At 44.2% G+C, this 27,507-nt stretch overlaps 1 protein-coding gene across 1 annotated transcript in view; it reads left to right on the forward strand.

The window, feature by feature from the left end:
- The first annotated feature begins 10,742 nt into the window (after positions 1-10,742).
- Lonrf2 (LON peptidase N-terminal domain and ring finger 2) overlaps positions 10,743-27,507 on the forward strand; it is a 37,831-nt gene continuing 21,066 nt past the window's right edge. Inside the window, exons 1-4 of the mRNA XM_052745090.1 lie at positions 10,743-11,697; positions 23,095-23,213; positions 25,885-26,007; positions 26,981-27,121. Coding sequence (XP_052601050.1) covers positions 11,034-11,697; positions 23,095-23,213; positions 25,885-26,007; positions 26,981-27,121 — 1,047 coding nt within the window. The 5' untranslated portion in view covers positions 10,743-11,033. The remainder of the gene's footprint in view (positions 11,698-23,094; positions 23,214-25,884; positions 26,008-26,980; positions 27,122-27,507) is intronic.

The raw sequence follows: 27,507 nt of genomic DNA on the forward strand, positions 1-27,507 counted from the left end.
CTCTGTGTGTTTACTTGGGGCCAAAATCAGCTTCAAAGCAATTGGCTGGGATGATCCATCTTCACAGACTGCTACAGCCAAGATTTAACTATAATTCTTAATTTTCTCAGGATCCCCATAAGATTACCAGTGCCCCCAACCAGCAGGAAGTAGTATGAAAAGCTATGCCCTAATTCCCAAAATATTGTTTATAAATGTTTATAATGTTTATTTTTATTTAAAGGGGGTTGATTATACATGCAATCTCTTTCTAAAAAAGGGGGGGGATAGTATAGATATGATAGGATAAAAGGGTAGATTATTGAATCTACTTTTTTTTTTTTTTTTGGTTTTTCGAGACAGGGTTTCTCTGTGTAGCTTTGCGCCTTTCCTGGAACTCGCTTTGGAGACCAGGCTGGCCTCGAACTCACAGAGATCCGCCTGGCTCTGCCTCCCGAGTGCTGGGATTAAAGGCGTGCGCCACCACCGCCCGGCCTATTGAATCTACTTTTAAAGAACAACAACTTGTTTAAAATGTTTTACATTGCTATGAATTTCAGTTTATTGATGCAAATTTAAAGTTAATTTGTTATGTTGTATATATATTTCTACTCTTGTTTAGGGTATTATGTTTATACAGCTCATTTAAAATTGTAATATATGATTAAGAAATACAGATTAATAGTCATCTAGGATAATCAAACTTATAGTCGTGTTAACTAGGTTTTCTATATATGCAGAGATATATTTCAGATAGATAGGTAATCTCCAAACACTTCAAAAACCTACAGAATATGGCATTTGAAATGCTTTAAAAACTAAGACTTTCTGGACAATGAGACACGTGTGCTCCTGGCAGCACTGATTTACTTCAAAGAAAAAGATGGGCATCAAAGACACTCCATATGGAGTTTGCTTTCCTTATGGCAAAAGTTAGCCATTTGACTGCTTGACAACATGTTGTATAAACTGGACATGCAGGACCCATAGGAAGGTGACCACTGAACTTTGCAAGACTGGATGGTCCTTCAGGTGCCTGCTTCACAGAAGAGACTGCCAAATATTCTACAGGACACAGGGAGAAGTGACTAAAAAACTCTAGGCCTATTGGCTGAAGATGGATATCCCAACATTACAGAGGAACTTTGGGTGACTGTCCAGGCAGCCAACTGTCTCTGTCATTCTAGATTTTGGAGGTGGCTTACAAAGTACTTCCTGTTTACTTTAGGTAATATTATATCCTTCTGGGGTCTTTGATGTAATTAAAGATTATATAGTTACAGTTATAATTTTCCTTGGTTATGATAAAAGATAAATTAGATATGAAACTTTAGACTCACAAATATATGATAGATAATAAACATTTTCTTTAATTTTGCCAAATACAAATAGACTAGATATTGTAACTGCAATTCTTGCTTGATAACTATTCTATTATATGCAATTTTACTATGTTAAAGCTAAAACCTTCTTTTTTGATTAGATAGAAAAGGGGAAGTGCTGTAGGATGTCTTTCTGTATGCTGCGAATATGTGTTGCTCTCATTGGTTGATAAATAAAGTTAAATTGGCCTATGGCAAGGCAGCTTAGAGGCAGGTGGGAAATCTAAGGAGAGAGACAGGAAGAGGAAAGGCAGAGATGAAACAGACCCCAGCCTGCCACCCAAGGAACAATGTGCCAGCAGACTGATAAGCCACAGAACATGTGGCAAAACATAGATTAATAGAAATGGGTTAATTTAAGATATAAGAGCTAGCTAGCAGGAAGCCTGACCAATAGGCCATACAGTTTGTAAGTAATATAAGCCTCTGTGTGTTTACTTGGGGCCAAGTGGCTGTGGGACTCGGGTAGGAGAGATTCATCCTGATTGCAGGGCCAGGCAGGACTGGAGAAATCATCCAACTACAATTGACAGCCAACATGCAGGGCTGGGCGGGACCAGGGAAACTTCAGGCTACAGCAAACCTTCTAGAAAAATATATGAATCCCTAGAAGTAAATTCTGTATTATTATTGCTTTCTGTTTTCCACAAAAATGTACATCCCACAGGCATGATCGTGCCATGCTCATTGGAAATCTAGCAAGGACTCAGGGAAAGCGGGCCATTCTATCTGCCGTCAAGTGTAGCAATGAGATACGAACCATTGCTGCTGGAAGCCCAATCCAGTGACTCAGAAGAAAGCATCAGTGCACACCCACTGTTTTATTTTTGACAGTTTATAAAGCATGGGTTTAACAAAACTTTCTAGAATTAGGAATGGAAACCATTTTAAAGATGCTTGCAACCAGTCCACTAATTGTATTTCAGGCTTCAGAGGAAGGCTTTACTTTACACATGCCAGCAGTTAGCAAGTAATTCATAGACTGGCACAGCCATATCTGATGGGAATGGCAAAAGTCATAAAGTTAGCATAACTACTTGACAAAGATCCAGCAAAGCTGAGCCACATGATGGCTGCTGTGCCACTTTTAGTTTTGATCTCCATATGTTGCATGCTTAGGGGGCTTTTAATATTTATACAATTTGAGGATATTGGATTGATGGGTGTACTGGGTGGTTTCATGTGTCAACTTGACACAAGCTAGAGTCTTCAGAACAAGGAGCCTCAGCTGAGGAAATGCCGCCTTGAGATCCAGCTGTAAGGCATTTAGTGATCAGTGGGGAAGGGCCCAGCCCATGGTGGGTGATGCCATCCCTGGGCTGCTGGCCCTGGGTTCTATAAGAAGATGGGCTAGGTGGTGGTGGCTCATGCCTTTAATCCCAGCACTCGGGAGGCAGAGCCAGGCAGATCTCTGTGAGTTCAAGGCTAGCCTGGCTACAGGGTGAGATCCAGGACAGAGAAACCCTGTCTTGAAAAAAAAAATATTAAGAAGGTGGGCTGAGCAAGCTATGGGAAGCAAGCCAGTAAGCAGCACCCTCCATAGCCTCTGCATCAGTTCCTGCCTCCAGGATCCTGCCCTGTTGGAGTTCCTGCCCTGTCTTCCTTCAGTGGTGAACAATAATGTGGAAGTGTAAGCTGAATAAACCCTTTCCTCCCCAACTTGCTTTTTGGTCATGGTGTTTCATTGCAGCAATAGAAACCCTAACTAAGACAATGGGAAATTTCTTATGAATCATTTATACCTTTTCCTAGGAGTATTGCTTCCAAGCTTCTCCAGGAAAGTCCTGAGCATACTACCCCTCCCACTTTTAGGGAGATATCCTTATCTGCTTGAAGGTCTTCCTTACGACTTGGAGGTTGTGACACACATAAAGAAGCCAGAGGTCTCTTCGTGAGGCTATGAGACATTCTCAAAACACTTGCCCCTGTACTTACTCGGGAACAAAATAATCAAAACAAAGTAAACTTTAAAAGGTCAACAAGATTTGGTAGGCTAGAGGAGTTGGCCGCAGATTCCTGCTATACACTCAGGCAATTATATGGTATATACAGCAACAAAGTTAGACTAGCTAGGGTTACCTCTGCCCTACACAGGGACTTGTATTGATGGGCAAAGAATGGTGTGGGGAGATGACGAAATAATGGGGTGTTGGGACCTCACTTACTTAGAAAAGCTGTGCAAAGCCCCTGTGGTATCATATGACCAGGGAACAAAAGAATGCCAGGATTAGACATACAAATCAATTCTATAAAGATATAAATGTTTACATTGTATTATGCCAGAACTTGAATAATAACTGCAGCAACTTTGGCCTGACCATTAAGAATTAATACTGCTCGGGAGTTGGCAATCTGCCTGAGCTGGTCTGGAGATTTTCTGTCTCGAGTCCTTGAAACCACAAGAGCTGCCTAGAGGTTGGGTTATGGGGTTGATGGATAAAAATGATTGCAATAGATAACTTTTTTATCACAATTTATCAATGACTAAAAGATATGCAAGAGGAAGTTGAACATGTATCTGAGGGCAGAAATGATATGATACATGTTTTGGAACAACATGAATCTATTCCTGCCTACTGAATTCTATATAAATAAAGATGCACTCTGCTGATCAGTGAGGCTACAAGATTCTCACCACCACCAATGGCCTGTCTCAACATGCCCCCCCCTCCACTACCTACTCCTTGTCTCCTCTCTGGAACCTGTCAACCTCTGCCAGGGCTGGGCCCCCAGCAATAAATGTCTTTCACCTCTGCTTTAACGTATTCATGTTGATCCAACTCATTTTTATGTTTCACTTATACTCACACACCTGGCTCTAATACTGGTTGAACACCAGAGTAACTTGCTAAAATTCGTAGCAGCTGCTGTAATTAACGTGTATTTGAAATATAGTCCAATGAAGTCTTTCTTAACATCTTCAATCTTACTCCCAGCAGGATGTGAAATATTATTTCTAATTAAATGCATTGGATGGATATCTCAGTCATCCTGGCCTACCGGAGCTACAGTCAACTAGCTACCCTGTGAAAATCACTCTCACAGATGAAGATATCATCTAAAATGAATGGCTTGTTTTCATGGTGATCTTAAGGTTATATTAGAAGACCCAAGTAAATTATAAAAAGAAAGTACTGCTCATAGGAATAGTTTCATAAGAGGAACATGCCATGCCAAAGCTGATCAGGGTAAGAGAACATTCCAATTGGACCATCATACTACCCTTACTATCACTTCAGTAACTGCAGATAACTAAGTCATGGGCATGGGATTAATGGTTGAGAGCAGAGGCCCCAGGAACCTGCCTGTGGGGGGGCTCAAAACAGCTTGACCACAGAGCTGCCATAGAGGCCCAGACACAGCTGCCATGACAGACTTACTGGAAGGTACCACCTACTCCCCAGAAAAAGCCATAACCCAACCTTTGCTATGATACAAAACCTACCCCACTGGGGCTTGGGGCTCTCTGCTCTCACCATTCTGTGGGACAGACGGGAGAGTCCAAGCTGGAGCTTGAAATAAAGGCTCTTTGCTTTTACATACGGGATTCAGTCTTCGTAGCGGTCTTTGGGGGGGTCCCTGTGATCTGGATATAACACCTGCTTGGATGCAATTCTCAGCACCAGCCTTTCCCAGGTCTCTTAAGTGAGGTACCTTGGTTTCCTCAGTTTTACTTCTATCATAAAATGTAGTAGATTTTCAATACTGTAACAAAATACCCGAGAGAAACAATGTAGAGGGAGAAAGATTAATTTTGGCCCCTGGCTTCAGAGCAGTAGTTCTCAACCCGTGGGTCACAATTCATTTGGAATGAGGGTGTCAAATGACCCTTTCACAGGGGTCACCTAAGACCATCAGAAAATACAGATATTTACATTATGATTAATAACAGTAGCAAAATTGCAGTTAAGAAGTAGCAATGAAAATAATGTTATGGTTGGGGGTCACCACAACATGAGGAACTGTATTCAAGGGTCGCAGCGTTAAGAAGGTTGAGAACCACTGTTAGGTCAGGGAAGCCAGGAAGAGTAAAACAGAAGGGGTCAGAGGCACAGCACACTCTTCTAGGTCATTTTCCCAGTGACCCCCTGTATTAGAGATTTGACTTGTCACTGTGAAAAGATGCCCCAACAAAGCAACTTAAAGAAGAATGAGTTTTTCTGGCTCACAATTCCAGTGTATAGCCCTTCATGGTGGAGAGTCTTTGTAGTGGTTTGAATAAGAATGGTCCCCTTCGGCTCACATATTTGAATGCCTAGTCACCAGGGAGTGGTACTATTTGAAAGGAGTAGAAAGATTAGGAGGTGGTGTCTTTTTGGAGGAAGTGTCACTAGGGATGGGATTTGAGGTTTCAAAAGCCCATGCCAGGCCTAGTCTCTCTTGTAGCCAGAAGGTTTCTCTGCTCCTGCCCAGCCCTGTGGTCAGGACAAATCTCTCCCTCCCATGTCCTTCAGCCACTTGATCCCAAGTAAACACACAGAGGCTTATATTATTTTCAAACTGTATGGCCTATGGGTCAGGCTTCTTGCTAGCTAGCTCTTACATCTTAAATTAACCCATTTCTACTAATCTATGTTTTGCCACATATTCCATGGCTTTACCAGTCTGCGGGCATCTTGCTTCTCCTTAGATTTCCTGCCTGCCTCCAAGCTGCCTTGCCATAGGCCAATGCAGCTTTATTTATCAACCAATCAGAGCATCACATATTTACAACATACAGAAAGACATCCCACAGCTTTCTCTCTCTCTCTCTCTCTCTCTCTCTCTCTCTCTCTCTCTCTCTCTCTCTGTCTTCTGGCTGCCTGTGTGGATCAGGATATAGAACTCTTAGCTACTTCTCCAGCACCATGCCTGCCTGCATGCTGCCATGCTCCCTGCCACAGACTAAACCTGAAATGATAAACAAATTCCCAATTAAATGTTTTTGATTTTGTTGTTTTTATGAGTTTCCTTGGTCATGGTATCTCCTCACAGCAATAGAACAGTGACTAAAACAGAAGTTGGTATCAGGAGTGGGGTATTGCTGTGACAGATCTGACCATGCCAATTTTATGTCAGCTTAACCCAAGCTAGAGTCATCAAATGAGGAAATGCCCCCATAAGATGAGGCTGTCATAGGGCATTTTCTTAATAAGTGATTGATCAGGGAGGGCTCAGCTCATTATGGATGGGGCCACCCCTGGGATAGTGGTCCTGGGTTCTATAAGAAGGTAAGCTGAGTAAGCCATGGGAAGCAAGCCATTAAGCAGCTGCCCTCCATGGCCTCTGTATCAGCTCCTGCCTCCTGTTAGTTTCCTGCCCTGTTTGAGTTCCTGCCTTCACTGTTTTTGATGATAAACTGTTATATGGTACTGTGAGTGAAATAGACCCTTCCCTCCCCACGTTGCTTTTGGCCTGGCATCTCACACAGCAATAGTCACCCTAAGACAGTCATGGTGGCAGGAGTTCAGGCTGCTGATCACATTGTGTCTATATTCAGGAAACAGAAGGAGATGAATGCTGGTGCTCAGTGAGTGTCTCCCTTTTTATTCAGTACAGAACCCCACCCCATGCAGTGTGCCACCCACAATGATTGTGCTTTGCCCATATCTCTTAACCTAATTTAGAAACCCCTCCACAGACATGCCCAGAGGCTGTTTCCATGGTAAGTCTAAACCTCCTCAGGTTGAACAGATAACCCCCACACCTACTCTCTCCAAATAGGCCTCATCTTTTAGTTTCACCATTTCTCAATGATACCCTCGAATTATGAATCCCTCAGAGCCCTCAGGACCCAGTCATGTCCCCAAAGCCCATCAGCTGGCAACCTTTCAGATTCAAACTATCGCATAAAGAGAAGTGTGGGGGACAGTGGGGAGGGCACAGGCGCTCCTTTGGTTCCTCTTTTCATTGGAAAGGAAGTGTGTCAACACTGGATGAGGTATGTGGGTGCACAGATTGTGCTTAAATTGTGCAAATTGAGCTTTGCAAATGTGTAAGACGCTGACACAGGTATTGTGGTATCCCACTGTGGTGTCTGAATGTTCATGTCTGAAGTCTCAGCTAAGGGACTGGCTCAGCCTGGCCCTGTAGAACTGGGGTGCAGACAGCTGGCAGGCCCAAGGCACCAGTCCAAGCTGGCATACAGGCTCTTTGGTCCGGCTCCCCAGACTGTTATTGCCTCTTGGGAACCTTCAGAAGTGAGAGTGCCAGGTGGTTTGGCACTGTTGGAGCAGTGCTCCCTTCCCAGGCTTGAGCATAGTGGAACTGATGCTCAGATGATGGGCTTCTGTTGTTAAATGAAGGAGATAATACGATCTCAAGCTCAAGTCTGCATCACTGAACGTAGCACATCTGGACAACAAATTCATTTGCTTGCCACCAGCCAGGCTTTGAAGTCCAAGGGACACACATTGTGTGTGTGTGTGTGTGTGTGTGTGTGTGTGTGTGTGTGTGTGTGTGTGTGTGTTAATATTTTTCCAAAGTGTTATTTTATAAGCTGATAAAATGGCTGATTTCATGGCTATTCTCAGTGAAATGAAAGCCATAGACTTATGAATTAACTAGATGTGTGATGGACAGGTGATAATATCAAGTGATTCTAGTAAATTAATGGGATCATGGCAATTCCATTTTTAAGGCATTCCTCACCCTTTGGAGATATGCACCAAGTCATCTGCCCTTTGAAAAGTTTAGGACAGCAGAGAAGTGGGAGGGGCCATGAGTTGCTGAAACTGCAAGATGGACCAAGGAGGCTTCATTATTCATGTCCTCTCTACTCTATCTAGTGTTGTGGAAGGGTCCCTTCAGGCTTTAAGGCAGGCAGAGAAGATGATCAGGGTGAGGAAAGAAAGCTAGGATCAGCCAGATGTTTGCAGTGGTGCTGAGCCAGACCGTCTACAGTCTAACACCAGATCACTTACTTTAACCGTATTTAAGCACAGCACAATTTTGGAAAAGAGTTTTCTGATAACAATTAACACAGTCCCAAGTACACAACAAATGTGAGACGTGTTTACACTGAAATTCTTTACAGAGTACATCTGGCTTCTTTCACAAGGATGAGCACTGTTGACTCAGAGATAATGCCCAAGACTTAGAGTCTAAGGAGATTGACTGAGGTAAACATAATGCCTGTAGGTGTCAGGATTGGCCTGCCCCTGAGATAACATGGAAGTTACTTAGGCTGTTGTAAAGGACAAGTGACATCACTCATAAGAATGAGTTTTATGGCCTAGGAGCAATGCTCAAGATTTAGGAGGAAACTGTCTGGGAGATGCGTGTGGAGCCTGGCTCATCAGACAGCAGAGGATCACCTGGTTGTAAACCACATCCTTTCCCAGCATTCCAAGAGGAAGACAGGTTAAACATCTTCTTTTGAAGGATGCCGTGTGTTTAACTTTCCTGGCTTCTCCAGTACTTCTCTTTGCCTTCCCCACAGTATGTTTTTAAATCTTCCCCATTATAACGATCTTTCCAAAAACCAAAATTATCCTTTAAAAAAAGGTAAACTTTTATTCTTCCTCATTAATTCTTAACTAAGTTGTTTCATGAGCTCTCTTTTTCCCAACATATATGGAGGCTCTTATGTTGCCTACATACCTGCTTAGAATTCCATCTCATGGTGTTGAACTTTTTTTTTTTTTTGGTCACTAGGAGGGACCCTATCACTAATCATTCCTTTCTATCATAAAATCTATTTAATCATCTATTGAAGCAACCACTCTAGCTTTACATTTGCTGTTACTTACATTCTATATACTTCTGAGAGACCAAGAGTCTGACAGTCGGAGAGACAGACAGACAGGGACAAGGGTCTGGGTAGATGTGATGACTGATCTTGGTTATCAACTTGGCTATATTTGGAATCAACTAAAACCCGAGGGGCTGGGCACTTCTGTGAGGGATTTTCTTGATCAGATTATTCAAAGCAATAAGACTCACGCTAAATCTGGGCCACACCCTCTGGAGGCAGCTTGCATAAAAGAACATGGAAGGGCTGGAGAGAAAATGGCGGCTTTCCTTTTTGCCTGCTTGCCTCACTCTCACAGGTCTGTCCACATTCCTTTGCTGGTATTAGAACCAACTACTTTGGGATTCCAATGTAGACTGGAGGTCAGAAACCTTCTAAGAATTCAGCGCCCTCTTGGAACCGCAGAGACTTCCAGCCTCATAGACTGAACAGCTCCAGGATTCCCGACCTTCCCACCATTGAGATAGTCATTATTGAGCTACTAGATCACATGCCACAAGCCAGTCTAATAAACCCCTTTTAACATAGTCATTCTGTCAGGCTAGTTCCTTTAGAGAACCCTTACTAATGCAGTAGATTAAAGTTCTGTTCACTTGAACATTTCATATGGCCAACTTCACGGTCCTTCTCCCCTTCCGAGACAAGGATTTCAAATCTCCAACCAGAGGTCTCCTCTGGTAGGAACCGATCTGCTTCGCTTTCTTTGTCTGGAATTTCTAACCCGCTGCAATAGCCCAAACCAGACAATTCTGAGGGAGAAGACGCCATCCTAACCACAGACATGAAAGCTTTTTGCCTTTGCCAGACAAACTCAGATTCTAGAGTTCAGATCCCCTCCTCTCTATGGGGTCTGTTTCTTTGTGGACTCTGCCGTGTGCCTGGACTTTTGCTTTAAACAAAACCTGGCTGAGAGCTTGCTTTTTCTGCCTTTTAAATTCTCTAAATTCGCAGAGAAAATCAGCTCTTGCTACCCTAGTCGACCTCATCATGACAGTATCGCTCCCATCTTTTTAGCTCCCATCTTTGAAAATTTTTAACTGAATTTTTTTTCTTATAATTTGTTAGTGCACTCGTGTGTGGGAAATGTCACCCTGCCTTGGTTTTTCATTGAGAACAAACTATCTGCAGTTTCAATGGTGTTTAACAACAAAGGGACTTTCCAACCATCAGGAGCCAGGGCTGCCGTTTCCTTGGTTACCTCATCTGACTGCTCACCTACCTGGTATCAAAAACCATCACCACAATCAAGATATCCCCCCTAAAGATTTCTTCATGTGACTTTTCATGCATGTCCTTTCTCCCAACCCCAAATGACCTCCAATCTGCTTCCTAATGCTGTAGCTTCGTTTGTACTTTAAAGACGTTTAATGTAGACTGGATGGTTTGTGTGCACGTATGTAATCTTCATTGTCTGGATTCTTGTGTTACTGGAGAGCGCAGGGGCAGGGTCTCTTTTGCAGGGTCTTATTCTCTTGGGGATGGTTGACAGGCTTGGAAACTGCTGGGGCCCTGGGTCGTCTAGGCAGCTAGGCCTTGGGGAACAGGCAGGTGCCGAGATGCAGGTGGATGGAGGACCACGAGGACACTGGGATGCTCGCTTCAGCTTGCGCAGCGACTCGGGGGCGGCAGGGAGAGGATGCGCGCGCACACACGCGCGGGGCCGCCCGCCGGGAGCCGCGGAAAAGGTTCAGCCAAGAAGCTGTGCGGGGGTCGCCACGCTCCCACGGCCACTTAGCTGACGTGAGCCACTGGGGCGCGCACGGCGCCTGGCGCGAGCTGGGGACCGAGCCGCGTGCGCCGCGCTGCGCCTCCTGCGGGGGCCCGTCGTGCAGTGGTCGGTCACCGCGGCGGCGGCTCGGAGCACCCGGTCCGCGGACGCGCGTGTCTGACGGCGGAGGCGGAGGCCGCGCTCTTGCCTCCCGGCACCCCATCTCGGCACGATGAGCCCCGAGCCGGCACCCCAGCCTCCGGACCCTCAGGACGTGAGCTGCAGCCTCGAGGAGCCCCCGGCTGAGCGCCTGGAGCAGGGCTCCGCGGCCTTCCTCGCGGGCGACTACGAGGAGGCGGCCGAGCTCTTCCGCTCGCTGCTGGCCGGCCTGGCGCAGCCGGAGCGTGGCCTGTGCCTGCAGCTGGGGGACGCGCTGGCCCGCGCCGGCCGCCTCCCCGAGGCCATCGGCGCCTTCCGCGGCGCCGCACTGCTCGGTCCCCTGCGGCCCGAGGAGCTGGCGGAGCTGGCGAGCGGCCTGGCGCGCTCCCTGGGCCTGCGCGACAAACGGCCGCCTGCGTTGCTGGCGAGGCCCGGCTACGCGTCTGGGTCCCCGGTGCCCGTGGCGCCCCGCGACCTGCTGGGCTGTCCGCGCTGCGGCCGGCTGCTCTACAAGCCGGTGACGCTGGCCAGCGGCATCACGGTGTGCAAGCGCTGCGTGGAGCTGGTCCCCGGGCGGGGGCAGGCCCGGCGCGTGAACGTGGTGCTGAGCGGGGTGCTGGAGAGATGCTTCCCCGCCGAATGTCGCCTGCGCAAGCTGGCGTGCCAGGCGCGGGGGCTTCAGCGCCAGCAGCAGCCCGAGACCGCGTTGCTCAGGTGCCAGCAGGCCCTGGACATGGGTGAGTCAGCCTCGAGGGTGACTACGGACGGGCTGGGCGGTGGCCGGTGGCATTTTAATTTCAAAGGTAGTAAGGTGCACAAGGCTAACAGCCTCACCCTGCAAGGTGGCCAATGTCACATGCCAGGTGCATCGTTCTTGAGTCTTTTCCAAGACTCTGGTGTATGATGTAAAGTAATGTCGAAGAGCTGTAGTGTAAGCCACATAACTTTCAATTTTCTGGTAGATATGTTAACTAGGGTGACAAGAAGCAAGTAATATTTATTTTAACAGCGTTGTTTACTCTATATCGAAAATATTATTTACATGTCTTCAGTATTTAAAAGATCAATATTTTACTTTATTTTTTTGTCCATTGTGTTTTTTGCATTCACTGCACTCCCCCACTCCCAATTCAGACGTGACTTTTTCATTTGAAATACTTCACCTGTGTTTAGATGTTGGAGAAGATGAGAACTGTTCCATGCAAATTCTCCTCCTGGAAAATCGTTTGGTAGCATGCGTGTGTTAAATATGACTGGTTTCTAACACTTTCAAAGAAGTACATATACATGTACGCCAAATGATTGAAAAGTTACTCTTGAGGATGGGAAGATGGCTCACTGGTTAAGCTGCTCTTGACAGGTTAGATTCCCAGCATTCACATAGGGGATTCCAAACCGGAACTCCAGTCCCAGGGGATCTGGCGCCTTCTTCTGACTGCCTTGGAAACCGAGAAGGCTCAAAGTGCGCAAACGTACATGTAGGCAAAGCACTCAGACAATAAACAACTAAGGTGGGAAACGAGGAATGTTTGTGAGAGCAGAATGGGCCGGTACATTCGATTGACCTTGTGGAATACCACAAGAAAGAAAACCAGCCAGTTTCAGTTACAGACTATGGAGTGCTAAACCCCACAAACACAATGCAAAGTGGAAGCAATTGGACTTGCCAGGCCTGGTGGAACAGATCTGTCTGTAATCCCAGCTACTGGGGAACCTGAGGCAGGAGCATGGCAAGTTCAACATCTGCCTGGGCTATAGTGTGAGTTCAAAGCTTTGTCTTATAATGAAAAGTGTGTGTGTCGGGTGGGGGGGGGGGGGGGGGGGGGGGGGGCGGAATTATAGCTCAGTGACTGAATGCCTACTGATCAAGTGTCAGATTCAATATTCAGTACCACCACCACTACCCCCCCAAAAAAAACTAGAAAAAGAAGAGAAGAAACAACAGCCATGCACACAAGCATCTTTACTATGTGACTCCACTTGTTTGAAGGGGAGCAGGCAAATCACTGTAAGGCAGTGGTTCTCAACCTTAGGACCCCTTAGGAGGGGTCCAATGACCATTTCACAGAGGTCACCTAAGACCATCAGAAAACACAGATATCGACATGAAGATTCATAACTGCAAAGTTATAGTTATGAAGCAGCAAGGAAAATAGTCTTGCAGTTGGGGGTCACCACAGCACGAGGAGCAGTATTAAAAGGGTCAGAGTATTAGGAAGGGTGAGAGCCACTGCTGTAGGTTGGTAGAAGGAAGGGTGGTGGTTATCGTCGGTGAGTGAAAGGGACTGTTGATAGTGAAGAGGCAGGGGCCGACTGTGGGTAATGACACAGTCTATTTCTTGACTTTGGGGATGGAGACACATGTGTGTTAACTTTCTGATCAGTTCATGAACTATGTAGCTATGTCTTAAGCCTTTTATGTATGTTATATATTTTAGAATTCAGCTTACGAGTTTAGAATCTTGACTACTTCAGTCCTGTCATCTGACGGCTTGTACTGAATATGTCCCATATTCGTTTTCTAGTCAAAGAGTAGAAAAGAAAAATCAGGTTGCCTAGTTTCAAAGTTTATAAATGAAAAAGGAGACTGGGGATGTAGCTCATTGGTAGAGTGAATGCTTATCATTCATGAAGCCATGAGTTCAATTCCCAGCACTGCACAAAGACACACACGCAAACACACACACACACACACACACACACACACACACACACACACACACACACACACACTATTAAATTTCATGATAATGTTAGCTCAAATTAGAGACTTTGGTACAGTACAAAAGGCCATAAATGTTTAAAATGTTTGTGTTTGTACCAATCATTAGCACCGTGTCCCAAATACTTCCTTCTTGACTCCTTCTACAAAGATCGAATGTTCTGATTCACCCAAGTAGAGGCTTTGTCAGTAATCTTTGCCAATAAGTTGTGAATGTAATTAAATGAATACATATGTTAAAGAGAACAGATATGTATGAAAAGAATTACAGATAATTGCCTACACACACACACACACACACACACACACACACACACACACACACACCACACGTACACCCCACACATTCAAGATGGATAATCTAGGATTGTGTCTGAAGTTGGAAGTTAATTAGATGGGGGGAAAAAGACTGCACACATCAGAAGTTAGGATGAAAAATCCCAGAAACAAGTTGTGTTAGTTAGGGGTTTTGTCGACTTAACAAAAGCTAGAGTTGTCTGAGAAGAGGGAACATCAATTGAGAAAATGCCCCCATCTTGGTCTGTAGACAGGCATGTGGCACATTTTCTTAATTGATGATCGATGTGGAAGGGGCCAGCTCACTGTGGGTGGTGCCACCCCTGGGAGGTGGTTCTGAGGTATGTAAGAAAGATAACTGAGCAAGCCAGAGGGGAGAAAGCTAGTAACTGATATTCCTCCATGGTTTCTGCTTCAATTCCTGCCTTGAGTTGCTACCTGGACTTCCCTCAGTGGACTGTGGCCTGGGATATGTAAGCCACATAAATCCTTTTCTTTCCCCAAGTTGCTTTTGCTCATGGCCTGTATCACAGCAACAGAAAAGGAAACTAAGGCACAAATTAATAGAACATTTCCATGCCGGATCATAATGAGACAAAGATAAAATAGAGCAGAGGTGTGTGGGACACAGACAAGGGTTCTGAAGTCTGTGGAGTTGGAACCCCAGATGAAGAGCAAAGAGAAAGGGAAATATTTAAAAGGAAAAAAAAAAAGAGCCAAGAATGTTCCACAGCTGATGAAAAATTGTGACTCACTGAATCGAAATCCCCAAAATAAAGAAGGAAACGTTGGAAAGCAGTTAGAGAAGACAGAGTGGGCTTATTTCCTTTGAAGGAGTCAAAGTAAGACGGGCGGCGGCCAACTTTCACACCAAGCTAATGAAGCCGGAAGACAATGGGTTAACATCTTCAGATGGCTGAAAGAATAAAACATAAAATAAAGACTAAAAAAAGCCTATCTAGAAGTTGTTTTCCATCTAAAAATACCTTTCATGGGTGAAAAGGAAGTCAAGATGCTTTAGGCCAAAGCCATGGGCAGCGCTGAGGGACTTCATTGGTATCAGGATTGTGCTACACAGAACCCTAAGGGGAAGGCTTCACTGCAGAAAAGTTACCCATGTAAAATCATGGGACCGAGGAAGGGATGAAGACTAGAAATGTAACCCTAGGAATGAAAGTGGCATCTCAAAAGACATCGATGTTGTGTGGCATTTATAACTTACATAAAAGCAAACGTGAGAGGTAGCACAAAGCCAGGGTGAGCGATAAAGATTGTGTGGTGAGTGTGCTGCCTCGGGTGTGGTAAAAATACTAGAAGTATCCTGGTAAATTTTTATAGTATATTCAAGTGAGCAACTACCGAAAGGATGAAAAGGTGAAATTTAAAAGCTCTAGTGAAGTAACAAATTTTTGACCCATTCAAAAGAGTAACAAAGGGACCTCTGAGGCGGCTCAGCAGGTAAAGACATCAGCCCTGGGATCTGAGTTCTATCCCCAGAAATCATGTGAACATAAAAGGAATGAACTAACCACAAAGTCAGTGACCTCCCCAGCAAGGCAATCCCGCCCCAGTCATAAACACACAATAAAAAAAATGTAAAAGTGAACAACGAAGCCACAGAGAACAAAAGAGACACCTAGAAAAGTGAGGACTTACTTTACATTTCATGTTAAGTGATGTGAATATTCCATTAAAATGTCGACAGACTGGATTAAATGAAACATGGCTATCTGGTGTTTCCATGTGAGAAAAACTTTTGATACATAGACAAAAAGGTCCAAATTGGTAAAAAGTGGCATAGGAAGACTGACAGAGAGAGCCCTGATATGACAAAATTAGCATCAGATAAATTAAAGGCCAAGTGTATGAAGAGGGATGGAGGGGCTGGAGAGATGGCTCAGTGGTTAAGAGCACTGGTGCTCTCCCAGAGGACTCGGGTTCAATTCCCAGCACCCACATGGCAGCTCACAATTGTCTCTAACTCCAGTTCCAGGGGATCTGACACCTTCATACCAATGCACATAAAATAAAGTTAAATAAATTATTTTTAAAAAGAGGGATGGCGATGTCTAGGCTATATGATCTGGTTCAACAGAAAAAAAGTGGTGTTCTGAGTGTCCTGACACCTGACAAGTATGTGAGCAGGCACACACACCAAGAATACAAGGTGGCAGAACTAAACTTTTGTTTTAAAGAGTTTAAACAAAACTTTTAGTGACTGATAAAACATGAAGAGAAAAGTAGGTGAGGACACATGTTGGAACAGATACACTGGCATTTTTATTTATTTCATAGGCACTACTACATGGAGTACTTGTAGAATATATCACCTGTTCGAATTCACAGGACTATGGGCCTGTTGCTATGTAGGCCAACTCCTGGGTTAGACTGGAAGATAAATGCAACCAATATTAGAAGGTTGAAATCAAACAGAGTGTGTTATTCGAACCCTAATCATAAAGGAAAATTAAGCAACAGATAAGTAGACAATCTTCAAATATTTGGAAACAAAGCAGTGCATTTGTACCAGAACTTGTCTCAGTCGGTTTTCTGATGTCATAACAAAATACCACAAACTGGCTAAGTTATAAGAGAAAGACACTGATTCCACATAGTTATGAAGGCCAAGAAATCCAGTATCAGAGTGCTAGCATCTGCTGAGGACCCTGCTCTGTGGAAGCAGAGGGCATTGCAAGGCAAGACCCAGCAGGGGGCAAGCACAGAGGCTTGCTTAGATGGCCTTAACTCACCTGCCCTGTGATAGCCTCATTAGCCTGTTCAGGAGAGCAAAGCCCTCCTGGCCTGATCTCCTCATTAGGCCCTACCTCTTAACACTCCTTAACAACAGAGCAGAATATCAATGTGAGCTTGGGGAACTTCCAGCCACGCTGTTACCAATGAATCAAATAAGAAATCACCATTAAAATAAGGAAACATTTGGCCTGAATGGGAATGAGAACTTTCTATTGAGCTGGTGAGAAGATTCAGTGCGTAGAATCACTTGTGCCTAGACCTGACTATGTCTGACTCTCTGTTCTCACAAGGATGCAGGAGAGAGAAAGTTCCCGAGAGTTGTTTTCCGACATCCATGTGCACACTGAGACATGTGCATACCCGCATTCACTAATTAATTAGTTAGGAAAAAAAAACATGTAATGCAATACATTAGCTCTTAAACACTACTGCAGTGGTATCCCATGGTGTTCACATCAACTGCTAGTGACAGCCAGAATGGTGGTCACTCTTACCAGGGATCTGTCACACTGGAGAACACATAAGGGAATGTCTTCGGTGCTGAGCATGAACTGGGTGGGTGGAGATGGCGAAGTTACATGAATAAATGTTCAAATTACACCTTGAAGACGCGGGCTTAGTCCTACAGCACCCTGAATAAACAGCCCCTGAGGAGTGTTGCCACTCACTTTTGCTGTTCTCGGGGAACTCAGCACAGGTTTTTACTGCGTTAGATGTCTGTTCATTGAACTCCTTTGAAAGGACATGGTTCTCCTCTCCGCTTTCGCACACGTTTGATGGCATTTACAGCAGAACAGTAGCTCCCTGTGCAGCGGCTGCTCTGGGCAACTGGAAGACAGTCTCTGGCAAACTCAAAATACAGAGCATGAATTCTCCTGGCTTTCTCACAGGCACTATCTCAGGAGGCCCTCCTGACACCTACTTACAGCAGAGTTAATTGATGACCCTTCTTAAATTTGGGTTAGTTACTTGGCAGGTACACACACACAATTTCTGTCATACGCTGTCTCCACACAAAGGGATCAAAAGTTACCTTTCCTCTTCCATTGATTTTTGAGTGATTTATGGACAATTTCCCTTGATTTTATCAGTGTACGTCTTACTGCTTAGAAAGTGGTTTGATTCATTTGATGTCCACGTGAGAAGTGAATCTGATTCGTTCTGGACTCCAGGAAAAGCAGCCTTTGGAAAGTGAGGAGTACACTTAAATGCTTTGTTAGAAAAAGAAAACTGATTTGAAGGAAGGGCAAGGCGTTCTTAACCCAGTCAGCTTCCAGAGTAAGCTAGCATGTAGCTGGTGTAAGCAGAGGATTGATGAGTAGCGGTGAAAATGGATTTCAAATTCAGGTCTTGCATCTCAGGTCTGTATACTCTGTCATGAGGCTTTGTGTTTTGGTTGCATCTGCGCAAGCTGCTATAATTACTCTGTTGAGAAATAGAGCTGCTTAACTAGTTAACTTAACTAGTCAAGCTGGGTCGTCGCCCAGGCCAGGGATGGGCAAGAAAATGGGAAAGAAAATGGAAAACACAAGTAGTATATCCGAGAAGAAGTGGTGCAATTAAACACAGCAGTTTATCACAGATGGTAAAATACATGCTTTTACATAGGAAAATATGAATGATCCAAAAGGGGCCCAGGAAGAAGTAAAAGGTTAGTGTGAATGAGTAATCTGAAAGAGCTTGGAATGTTGCTGAGGGATTGTCTTCTGCCCACAAGCTCCAAAGACTTTCAAAGCTTGATTCCTTTATATCTCGGACTATAGAGAAACACAGAATTCCCATCTCTTTTTGTGAGACAAGAATGTATGGACCAATCTTTCACATATGCATAGATGAGAAACCCTCACCAAATGAGTCTAGCAGCCTGTTTTCAGAATCTAAGGACAATTCAATATTAGACAAGTCAGTTAGCATAATCCACTGGATGGAGGAAGACACGGTACTTTCATCTTTCAGATCCTCGAACAACCTCCTGGAACATAGCCTCCTCTGGTATAAAGCCCTAGTAGGAATCTAGGATCAAAGGTAGCCTGGCTAACTTCATCAGTGATTGGACACAGTCTTTATTTTTTGCAATTATCTATGTACGGATGTTTACATGTCTGTGGAATGATCCATGTGAGATAGTGATGACCACACTAATTAAGTCAATTAGAAGACAATGAGTCCTATTTTAGCTGATGATCAAGAGCTGGCTCATGCCGTGGAGTCTCTTGGTGCAGAGCTCAGGAGTGCAGCATTTTTAAAGACAAAACCCACAATTACATCAGTGTTTGAGGGGGGTCAGAACGACATCCGCCTCTTTGCAGAGCTTAATGGTGTTTTCCAGACACTACATGACAATTATTTCTAATTTTCACTTCCACTTAGCTATTTTAGTTTCAGCCTGCACAAACATCAGTTATTCTGATTAATATGTCTGGACCATGGTCAGGGTCACGGACAGTCCCACCAAAAGCATTGCCAACGTGGATGTGGCTGTTGGGGTGGAAGGCTGAGGAATGTCTCGAAATAAAATCAGGACAAGATGGCATCACCTTAGCCATTTCACATGTGTGTGCTCATCATGCCACCAGATGCCAGAAGAGGGCATCAAATCCCCTGAAACTGGAGTTACAAATGGCTGTGAACTGCCGTGTGGGTGCTGGGAATTGAACCCAGATCCTCTGGAAGAGCCACTCAGCTGAGTGCTCATGGCTACTGAGCCAACTCCCAGACATAGTCTTTTGAAGTCAAGAATGGGGGAAGCCGGGTGTGGTGGTGCACGCCTTTAATCTCAGCACTTGGGAGGCAGAGGAAGGCGGATCTCTGTGAGTTCAAGGCCAGCCTGGTCTACAAAGTGAGAAACCCTGTCTCGGGGGAAAAAAAAAGAATGGGGGGAATTGTGTGGGCCTGTGAGAGAGGATGAGGAACCACTATCAATACTTTTATAAGGTGAGAGTGAGAGGAAATAAGGTCTGGAAATAGTACAGTCAAAGAAATGTAACTGTCCGCACACAATATGGCTGTGTGGGAAACTCAGGAGAACCAGCCGGCAAGCTGCCAGGAGCCATGAGAAACTCATGTAGTGGGCACAGGGTATGCGGCCCATGGAGTTGCCTTTGAAGCTCAGTCTGTAGTTCCAGTAGCTTCTTTGGTTTAGATTTTTAAAACCCTCCAAAGGGGAGTTATCAAAATGCATGTAATTGTGCAGTTAAGGAACTTTTCCCTAATCTTTCAGTTAGAAATGATTAATCTACAGTTATAGTTCCCATATAATGACATACTTTTTTTTAAAAGGCAGAGCCTCTGAGAATTAAGAATTGTTTTTCTTCCAGGCAGTGGAAAGTCTCCTTTTAAAATACGTTTGTTTGCTGTTGGTTTCTTTTTTATAACCCTCTGAGTACAACTAATGTTGCCTGTATGTACATGGAAGATAGCAGGAAGTTGGGAATGATATTAGTGAAGTTGGAATGGGGATGGATATGATCATATTTCACTGTATACATGTATAAAATTTTTAAGAATAAAGAAAATCTATATTTTTTAAAAAAACATACACTCGGGGCTGGAGAGATGGCTCAGAAGTTAAGAGCATGGGCTGGGACCTGAGTTCACACAGCAGCTCACAACCATCTGTAACTACAGTTGTAGAGGATTTGATGCCCTGTTCTGGCCCCTGAGGGCACCAGGCAAGCATGTGATGCACAGACTTACATGTAGGCAAAATCACCCATACACATACAATAAAAAGTTTTTTAAAAAACCATACACTTGCTTCTGAGTTCTGTCAATGCCTCTCAGTTTGTATGTACATTTTCAAAGATGGAGCATATAAGATCTCATTATGGATCCTAACTAACAGATGGACATTTTCACTTGATGTTGAGGATGGGAGAGCTTTCAACCTTAAGGGAAATATTCTCCCTTTACCAAAGAATTCCAAAATAGACCTGTATTACCAGAGACAAAGAGTGAGCAAGTGAGTGTTATGTGACATGACTTTCCTGGGGAGATGTAACACACACATCTACTCACCACATGTAGATAGCCCATGACAGACCAAAGGGTTACTTACAGGAACATGGGTGAGGGGTCACTTACAGGAACAGAAATAACTCAAAGAGAGCTGCATCGCCAAAGCCCACCCTAACATGGGTGACATCTCATAGAAGCTGGACATTTAGAGTATACTGTACAACTTGAAGGCAGCTCCCTGTGGCTCAGTTGTTCGACACCCCTCCAAGGCAGCTCAGCTGGTTTCTGCTCCTTCCAGGCTGCTCGGCTGATCTCTGTTTCTTGCTTGCAGCTTGGCTCATCCTGAGAGTCTCCTTTGCAGCTTAGCTTGTCTGAAAGCTCTCCTTGCACCTTTGCCTCTCAGCAGTCTTTGTTGTTCACTATTGAGAGGGAGGGGCTTAGTGAATCTGGTCAGTTTCAGGTACTTCCTGGAGCTGTTTTGTGTTGTTTACCGTATGTCTTTTTTTTTTTTTTTTTTTTTTTTTTTGGTTTTTCGAGACAGGGTTTCTCTGTGTAGCTTTGCGCCTTTCCTGGAACTCGCTTTGGAGACCAGGCTGGCCTCGAACTCACAGAGATCCGCCTGGCTCTGCCTCCCGAGTGCTGGGATTAAAGGCGTGCACCACCACCGCCCGGCAGTTACCTTATGTCTTAAAAATTAGCAACAGGAGGTTTGAATCACAGTTCAGTGAGAAACGATTGGTGTTATGCTTTGATTTGTATCAGTTAAAAAGAAACAAACTTGGGAATGTCTACCTGTGACTCCTGCTCCCCATTGCCCCATCCTTTCAATGACATGCCTCTCAATGACAGGTGTCCATAACACATTTTTTTTTTTTGCAACTTACCATGTCTTAAGTCCTGTCTTAGGTGAGTTTTTCCCCGTACATTAGCTCGGTTATCTACATAAACTAATAGGAAGCATATTGGCCTTTGCAAGGGCCCAAGTAAGACTTTAGAGGTCAAAGTCAAGGTTTCAAGGCAAACTGAAAACGTGTTCAGGAAGAGACAAAGGAGTGTATCTAAGTGCTCAGCATAGTTGTCAACGGAAAAGTGCAGCTCTGGTCCTGCTTTGAGGATCCTGAGAAGATGGAGGTGGATCGAGCAAAGTCAAGGGGTGTGAAAAACAGCTGTGAAGGTTCAACTTTGGGGAGCTCTGGCTTTGTGAGTTTCCGTGGTACCCTGCCCCTTCAGCACTTGTTAGGCACTGTCTGTCGTTCCGTAGAGAGGGTGGCTTTTGGGCCTCTCTGAGGAGCTGGGTTTGTCTGTGTCATCATACAAACAGTTACCAATACATCTTCCGTATGAGAAGCATAGGGAAGAAAGTCGAGAAGGTACTGTGGGTGTAATACACTTACGCAGGTAAATGGGCATGCACATGGTTGTGTAGGAAAACAAATTATGTTTTACCCCTCTGATACAGTTTCTTGGTGTGTGGCATGTGTGTGCGCATGTGTTCCTGTGTGTGACTGTGGAGGCCAGAAGTGGGTGTCAGGCGTTTTTCTCAATGGCTCTCTACCTTGTTTTTGATGCACTGGGGCTCCCCTGGAGAGCCTCCTGCCTTTTTTGTTTGTTTGTTTGTTTTCGAGACAGGGTTTCTCTGTGTAGTTTTGGTGCCTGTGCTGGATCTCGCTCTGTAGACCAGGCTGGCCTCGAACTCACAGAGATCCGCCTGGCTCTGCCTCCCGAGTGCTGGGATTAAAGGCGTGCACCACCGCCACCGCCAGGAGCCTCCTGCCTTTTACCTCTCCGGTGCTGTGACTTCAGGCGTGTTCCACTGTACACACCTTCCGTTTTTTACTTTGGTTCTTGAAGCACTTCACAGATGGAGCCATCTATACATCCCGTTGTATTAGTTTTTAAAGCACAACTTTCTTAGTGTGCTTCCCATGAAATGTATTTCATATATCCCCTTTAAAATACCTAATTATACAGCATGGCTTTATCTGATCCAAAACAGTTTTAGAGTCTAGATTTTATAGGCTTTCTTTCTCTTTTTGAGTGTCTTCCAATTAAAAATACAAAATCTGAAATACCTCCAAACCTGAAACTCAGATTTGAAAGCATTTTAGATTAGGATTATTGGATTATGAAATTACTTTATTATTGGAGATTGGGCTTGGAGGAACAGTCAATATTAAATTTGTTTTTCCTTAATGCATTTTGAAGTCCAATTAAACTCGTTTCTGTTTTCCTGAAAGAAATTCTGTAACTTATACTCATGTACCTAGTGAACTGTACATGTGATCCCTGGGAGGAGCTGTTTCATATTTGTCTTTGTGCTTATTCCCTCCCTAATTTAATATGTTTAAGGACTGAAAGCAATGTATCTTCAAATACAGTCACATGTATCTCTACTGTCTTTCAGCCCCCGATGATAACTCGCTACTGCTGCTGCGAGCAGAGATCTATCTAACCATGAAGAACTATGAGCAAGCCCTGTGGGATGCTGAAGCAGTTTGTCAGAGGGAGCCTCTCCTGACTAAAGTGAGTTATGCTTATTCATTGGCTTTGGAAAGCATCTGTTTGATTAAGGTTATGGTGTGTGTGTGCCTCTGTGTGTGTGTGCCTCTGTGTGTGTGTGTGTGTGTGTGTGTGTGTGTGCCATTGCACTCACCTGTGTAGGTACACATAGAGGCCAGGGGTTAATATTGCAATGTATTTCTCAATTGCTTCTCCACCTTATATTTTTATTCAGGGTCTCTCAGTGAACCCCTGGGGTCCTCCTGTCTCCCCATCCCAGTATGTCACCCTCCCAGCTGTTTTCACATGGGTGGTTGGGATCAGAACTCAAGTGGCTTAAGCATACATGAGACCTCAGAGCCCACCCCCACAGTGACACACTTCCTCCAACAAGGCCACACCTCCTAATAGTGCTACTCCCGTGAGCTTGTGGGGGCCAGTTACATTCAAACTACCGAAGTGGGAAACATTAATTTCAGATGCATGAGTTGAACAGGAAACCACACAAAATAACTCAAATCACAATCAATCTGCTGTTAGAGCCAGAGTTGTTAAAGAAGTAGCAAGAAAACATAACACACAGGGAAATAGCAAGATGGATGGTTAACATCTCATGGAGGCCAGTCAGCACGGGAGCAGCATATTCAAAGTGGGAATAGAAAACATCGGCATGCCTGCAAAGCAAGACCCACGATACAGTAGCTACAAGAAATTCACTTTAAATGTGAAGACATGAGTATACAAAAACTGAACCGTCATATTAATCTCAAAGAGCATCAGTAGAAACTAAAGGAATACTTTAGAGACGTAGAAGGAGACTTCATTTCAACTGAATTGGCAGCTGTAGAACAATGCATTTAACTATAGCATACATATCTTTTTTAATGCATTAGATCCAGTGTGCATAAAACAGTATCAAGATCCAAAATATTGAAATCCTCAAAGGAAGGTTCTCTCAAAACAACTAAAAATAGAAGTCAACAAGAGCAAGAAAAATCTAGGAAGTCCTTATATATCTACAGCTTACTTCTTAAACAATCATTTGGACAGAGAAGAAATCAAAAGGAAACCATCAAGTATTTAAAATTAATGATAAAATATGTTATACATTTAATTTCTTAGATGTCGTTAAAGCCATTCTTAGGAGCTGGGCACGCCTTTAATCCCAGCACTTGGGAGGCAGAGGCAGGCGAATCTCTGGCAGTTCGAAGCCAGCCTAGTTTACAGAGTGAGTTCCAGGAAAGGCACAAAGCTACACAGAGAAACCCTGTCTCGAAAAACAAACAACAAACAAGCCATTCTTAGAGGGAAATTTATATTATTATCATCTCCTATTAAAGGTCAAAGGTCCCAAATCTTGTTTCTGTCTTATGAAACTACATCAAGAAGAGCAAATTTAAACCAAGGAGATGGCTCAGCAGTTAAGAGCTCTGAGTGCTCTTCTGGAGGTCCTGAGTTCAATTCCCAGGAACCACATGGTGGCTCACAGCCTTCCATAGTGAGATGCCCTTTGGTGCCCTCTTCTGGCCTGCACGGACACATGCAGGCAGAATAATGTATAAATAAATCTTGGGGAAAAAAAAAAAAGAACCAAGGAGAGGGGCTGGAGGGATGGTTCAGTGGTTACAAACGTTTGCTGCTCTTCCAGAAGACTTGAGATTGGCGATGGTGGGTGACTCACAACTGTCTTCAATTCTAGCTCAAGGGCATCCAGCATCCTACTCTGGCCTCAGCAGAAGCTTGTACTCATGGGGCATATATACTCAGACAGTTGCACACAGACACAGAACTAAAAATGAATCTTAAATAAAACCAAGGTGAACGGCAGAAAGGAAATAAATGTAAGATCAGCAGCCAGCAGATGGGACCAGAAGGTACACAATACAAGAGCAAGAATTTGGTGAGTGGGTCCTCACCAAACTTTTGAAACTCCTGATCTTCAAAAGACATGGGTGCAGAGACGAAAAGCTAAACACAGATTAGGAACAGATAAGACTGCAAGATAAGGAGAAGGTGTACTCAGCATATACAAAGTGATCCTCCCAATTCAGTACTAATCCACACAACTGGTTAAATGATAAGGAGTTCCAGTGTATTTTACTAAAAGACATCAGACTATCAAGGAAACAAACAAGGTGCAGCACCCCTTTAGTTCCCAACACCTTCTTCTGACCTCTAAGATCGCCCCTGCCTGTAGCATACACACATGGACATGTTTAAACAAATGGTGACTATTAGTATATAGAAGTTATAACTGTTTCACTTGTCATCATTTACCATATATTTTGAATTCAAAGTATGCCTGGCTTTGATCTTTTGTTCAACATTGCTTTAAAATTAATGATAAGTATATTACACACTTAATTTCTTAGCTATTCAAGAGTTTTTGTAAACTGTATGAATTTCATAAATACCATAAACAATGAAGTTAGGTTGGTAGACTCCCTTTCTTTCTTAGCATGTCCTGTAGAACATCTTTGGGCACAAATCTCAGTTACAGTGATAAGTGCATTCTGATTGTAGATGTGTTTATTAAACGGCGAAGTTTGTCTTGAGAGCTGTCCCAAGACAGGGAGATGCGGTGCACACACATCCACCTCTCTGCAGTGATAGCAAACTGTTCCAACACTTTCTCCAGGGCTGTTGTCGCCGGATGTGTATAATCTTGCTGTGTTTTGTCTTTGGGTAAATCCAGGGCCATCATATAAAAGCTCAGATTCTTTCTGGCTTGGGAAGAAGTAAAGAAGTCTTAAAGGAGTTTATCTACTGCCTTGCTTTAAACCCTGAATGCAGCTCAGCCAAGAAGGAAACACAGAAGGTATGAGTTCTCGTAAAGGACTTCCTCCTTCAGGTATCGCACGTGGCTTTGTGTCATGCCAGGAGTCTTCCTTGCCTGTCAGAGCAACACGTGTGATTTCAAATGCCCGCGATAGTGTGATTCACAGCATAGTAATCACGTGCACCGCATTTGATAACTTCTAATTAGATATGCAGCAGAATGTCTGTCCAGGTAATGTACACACACCTCATTTGTGATGAGGCGTTGACATGTGAGGCCAACTTGCCGCGTGAGGCCGTGGAGACAGAGTGCTGGTCCTAGGATTTGTCCTGATCCTAGAGTTTGCCTTGTGAAGCATGTGGCATGCACAGTTCAGCTCCACGGACTGACCTGGGATGTGCAGCAAAGCTTTACCAGCCTGGTCCAGAAGTGCTGAGTCACGCTTAATGTAGGAGTCCATCCTAGCCAAATGCCTAGACAGTACCCACTGATCTTTATGTAGCATTTCCAGTGACTGGGAGTTTGGGGGTTCCTCTTGTCAGTGTTTCCTGTCTTAACACAGTTTAACAGCTACCATATGTCTACATTATAATCTCTGCTGATGAGCATATTTCATTTTGTGGTGCAGTAGAATGCAAGTCGATCTTTCCTTCCGCAGTTGTGTGGAACCACTTTAGGGACTTAAGAACAGCTTCCTGTCTTTGAAACATCTTTTTCACACAGAAAAGGGTTTCTGGGGTTCCCTTTTCTGGGTGCATTCCCATATAGTTCCATTGGTAATGTAGGTGGAGAGGGGTTAGAGTCTACAGTTCTTAACACACTGTGTACAGCTTCAAAATGTTTGTATTTTAAAAGGTTGGCAGTTGGAAATATGGCAGCTATTCTTTTCCATTTTTGAGGGCCTGTTTGGCTTCTGCTGACTCCGAACCTTAAAAAAAAAAATGTTAGAGAAGCCCCCATACACCACCCAGAGGATTTTACAATGTATTTTCTCTTCTTGGGAAATTTATAGGTAATATGTGAGGTGTTCTTTCCAGCTTCGGAAAATGAGCATCAGAATTCGACGGCTCCCACCGAAAGCGGACCAGAGGAGACGAATCCCCAGCACCCTCTGGAAGAAGGCGGTGACACTAAGGACACAGGCAGTCCTGAGGTGTGGAGTGCATGTGTCTGCCATTGGGGGCTTTACTGTAGGGCAGTTCCTTGGGCATCATGGATCACACGGGCTAGTTCTAAACACTAGTTAAGACTTTTAAATGAAGTCGGTAGAACTCTAATGGGACAGCATAGATGAGAACTCTGGAGCCCCTCCAAACATCTCCAGACATTTTGGAACATCTCCAGGACATCAGGAGACCTCATATTATTTTGTCTTGGAGAAAAGAGAGCAGAGATAGATCTGAGCATATGATATATAATGTATACGCTGATGTATATGCTATCGATATGAAGATTGGTCTTCTCAGAAAGAAATTATCCTGTGTTTTACCATGAAAAGTGTAAAGCACTTCTGATCACCTAATAGAAAAAGGCAATCAG

This window comes from Peromyscus californicus, unplaced genomic scaffold (genome assembly GCF_007827085.1).
Source record: "Peromyscus californicus insignis strain IS unplaced genomic scaffold, ASM782708v3 Scaffold_19__1_contigs__length_69161282, whole genome shotgun sequence".
Classification (NCBI taxonomy): Eukaryota; Metazoa; Chordata; class Mammalia; order Rodentia; family Cricetidae; genus Peromyscus; species Peromyscus californicus.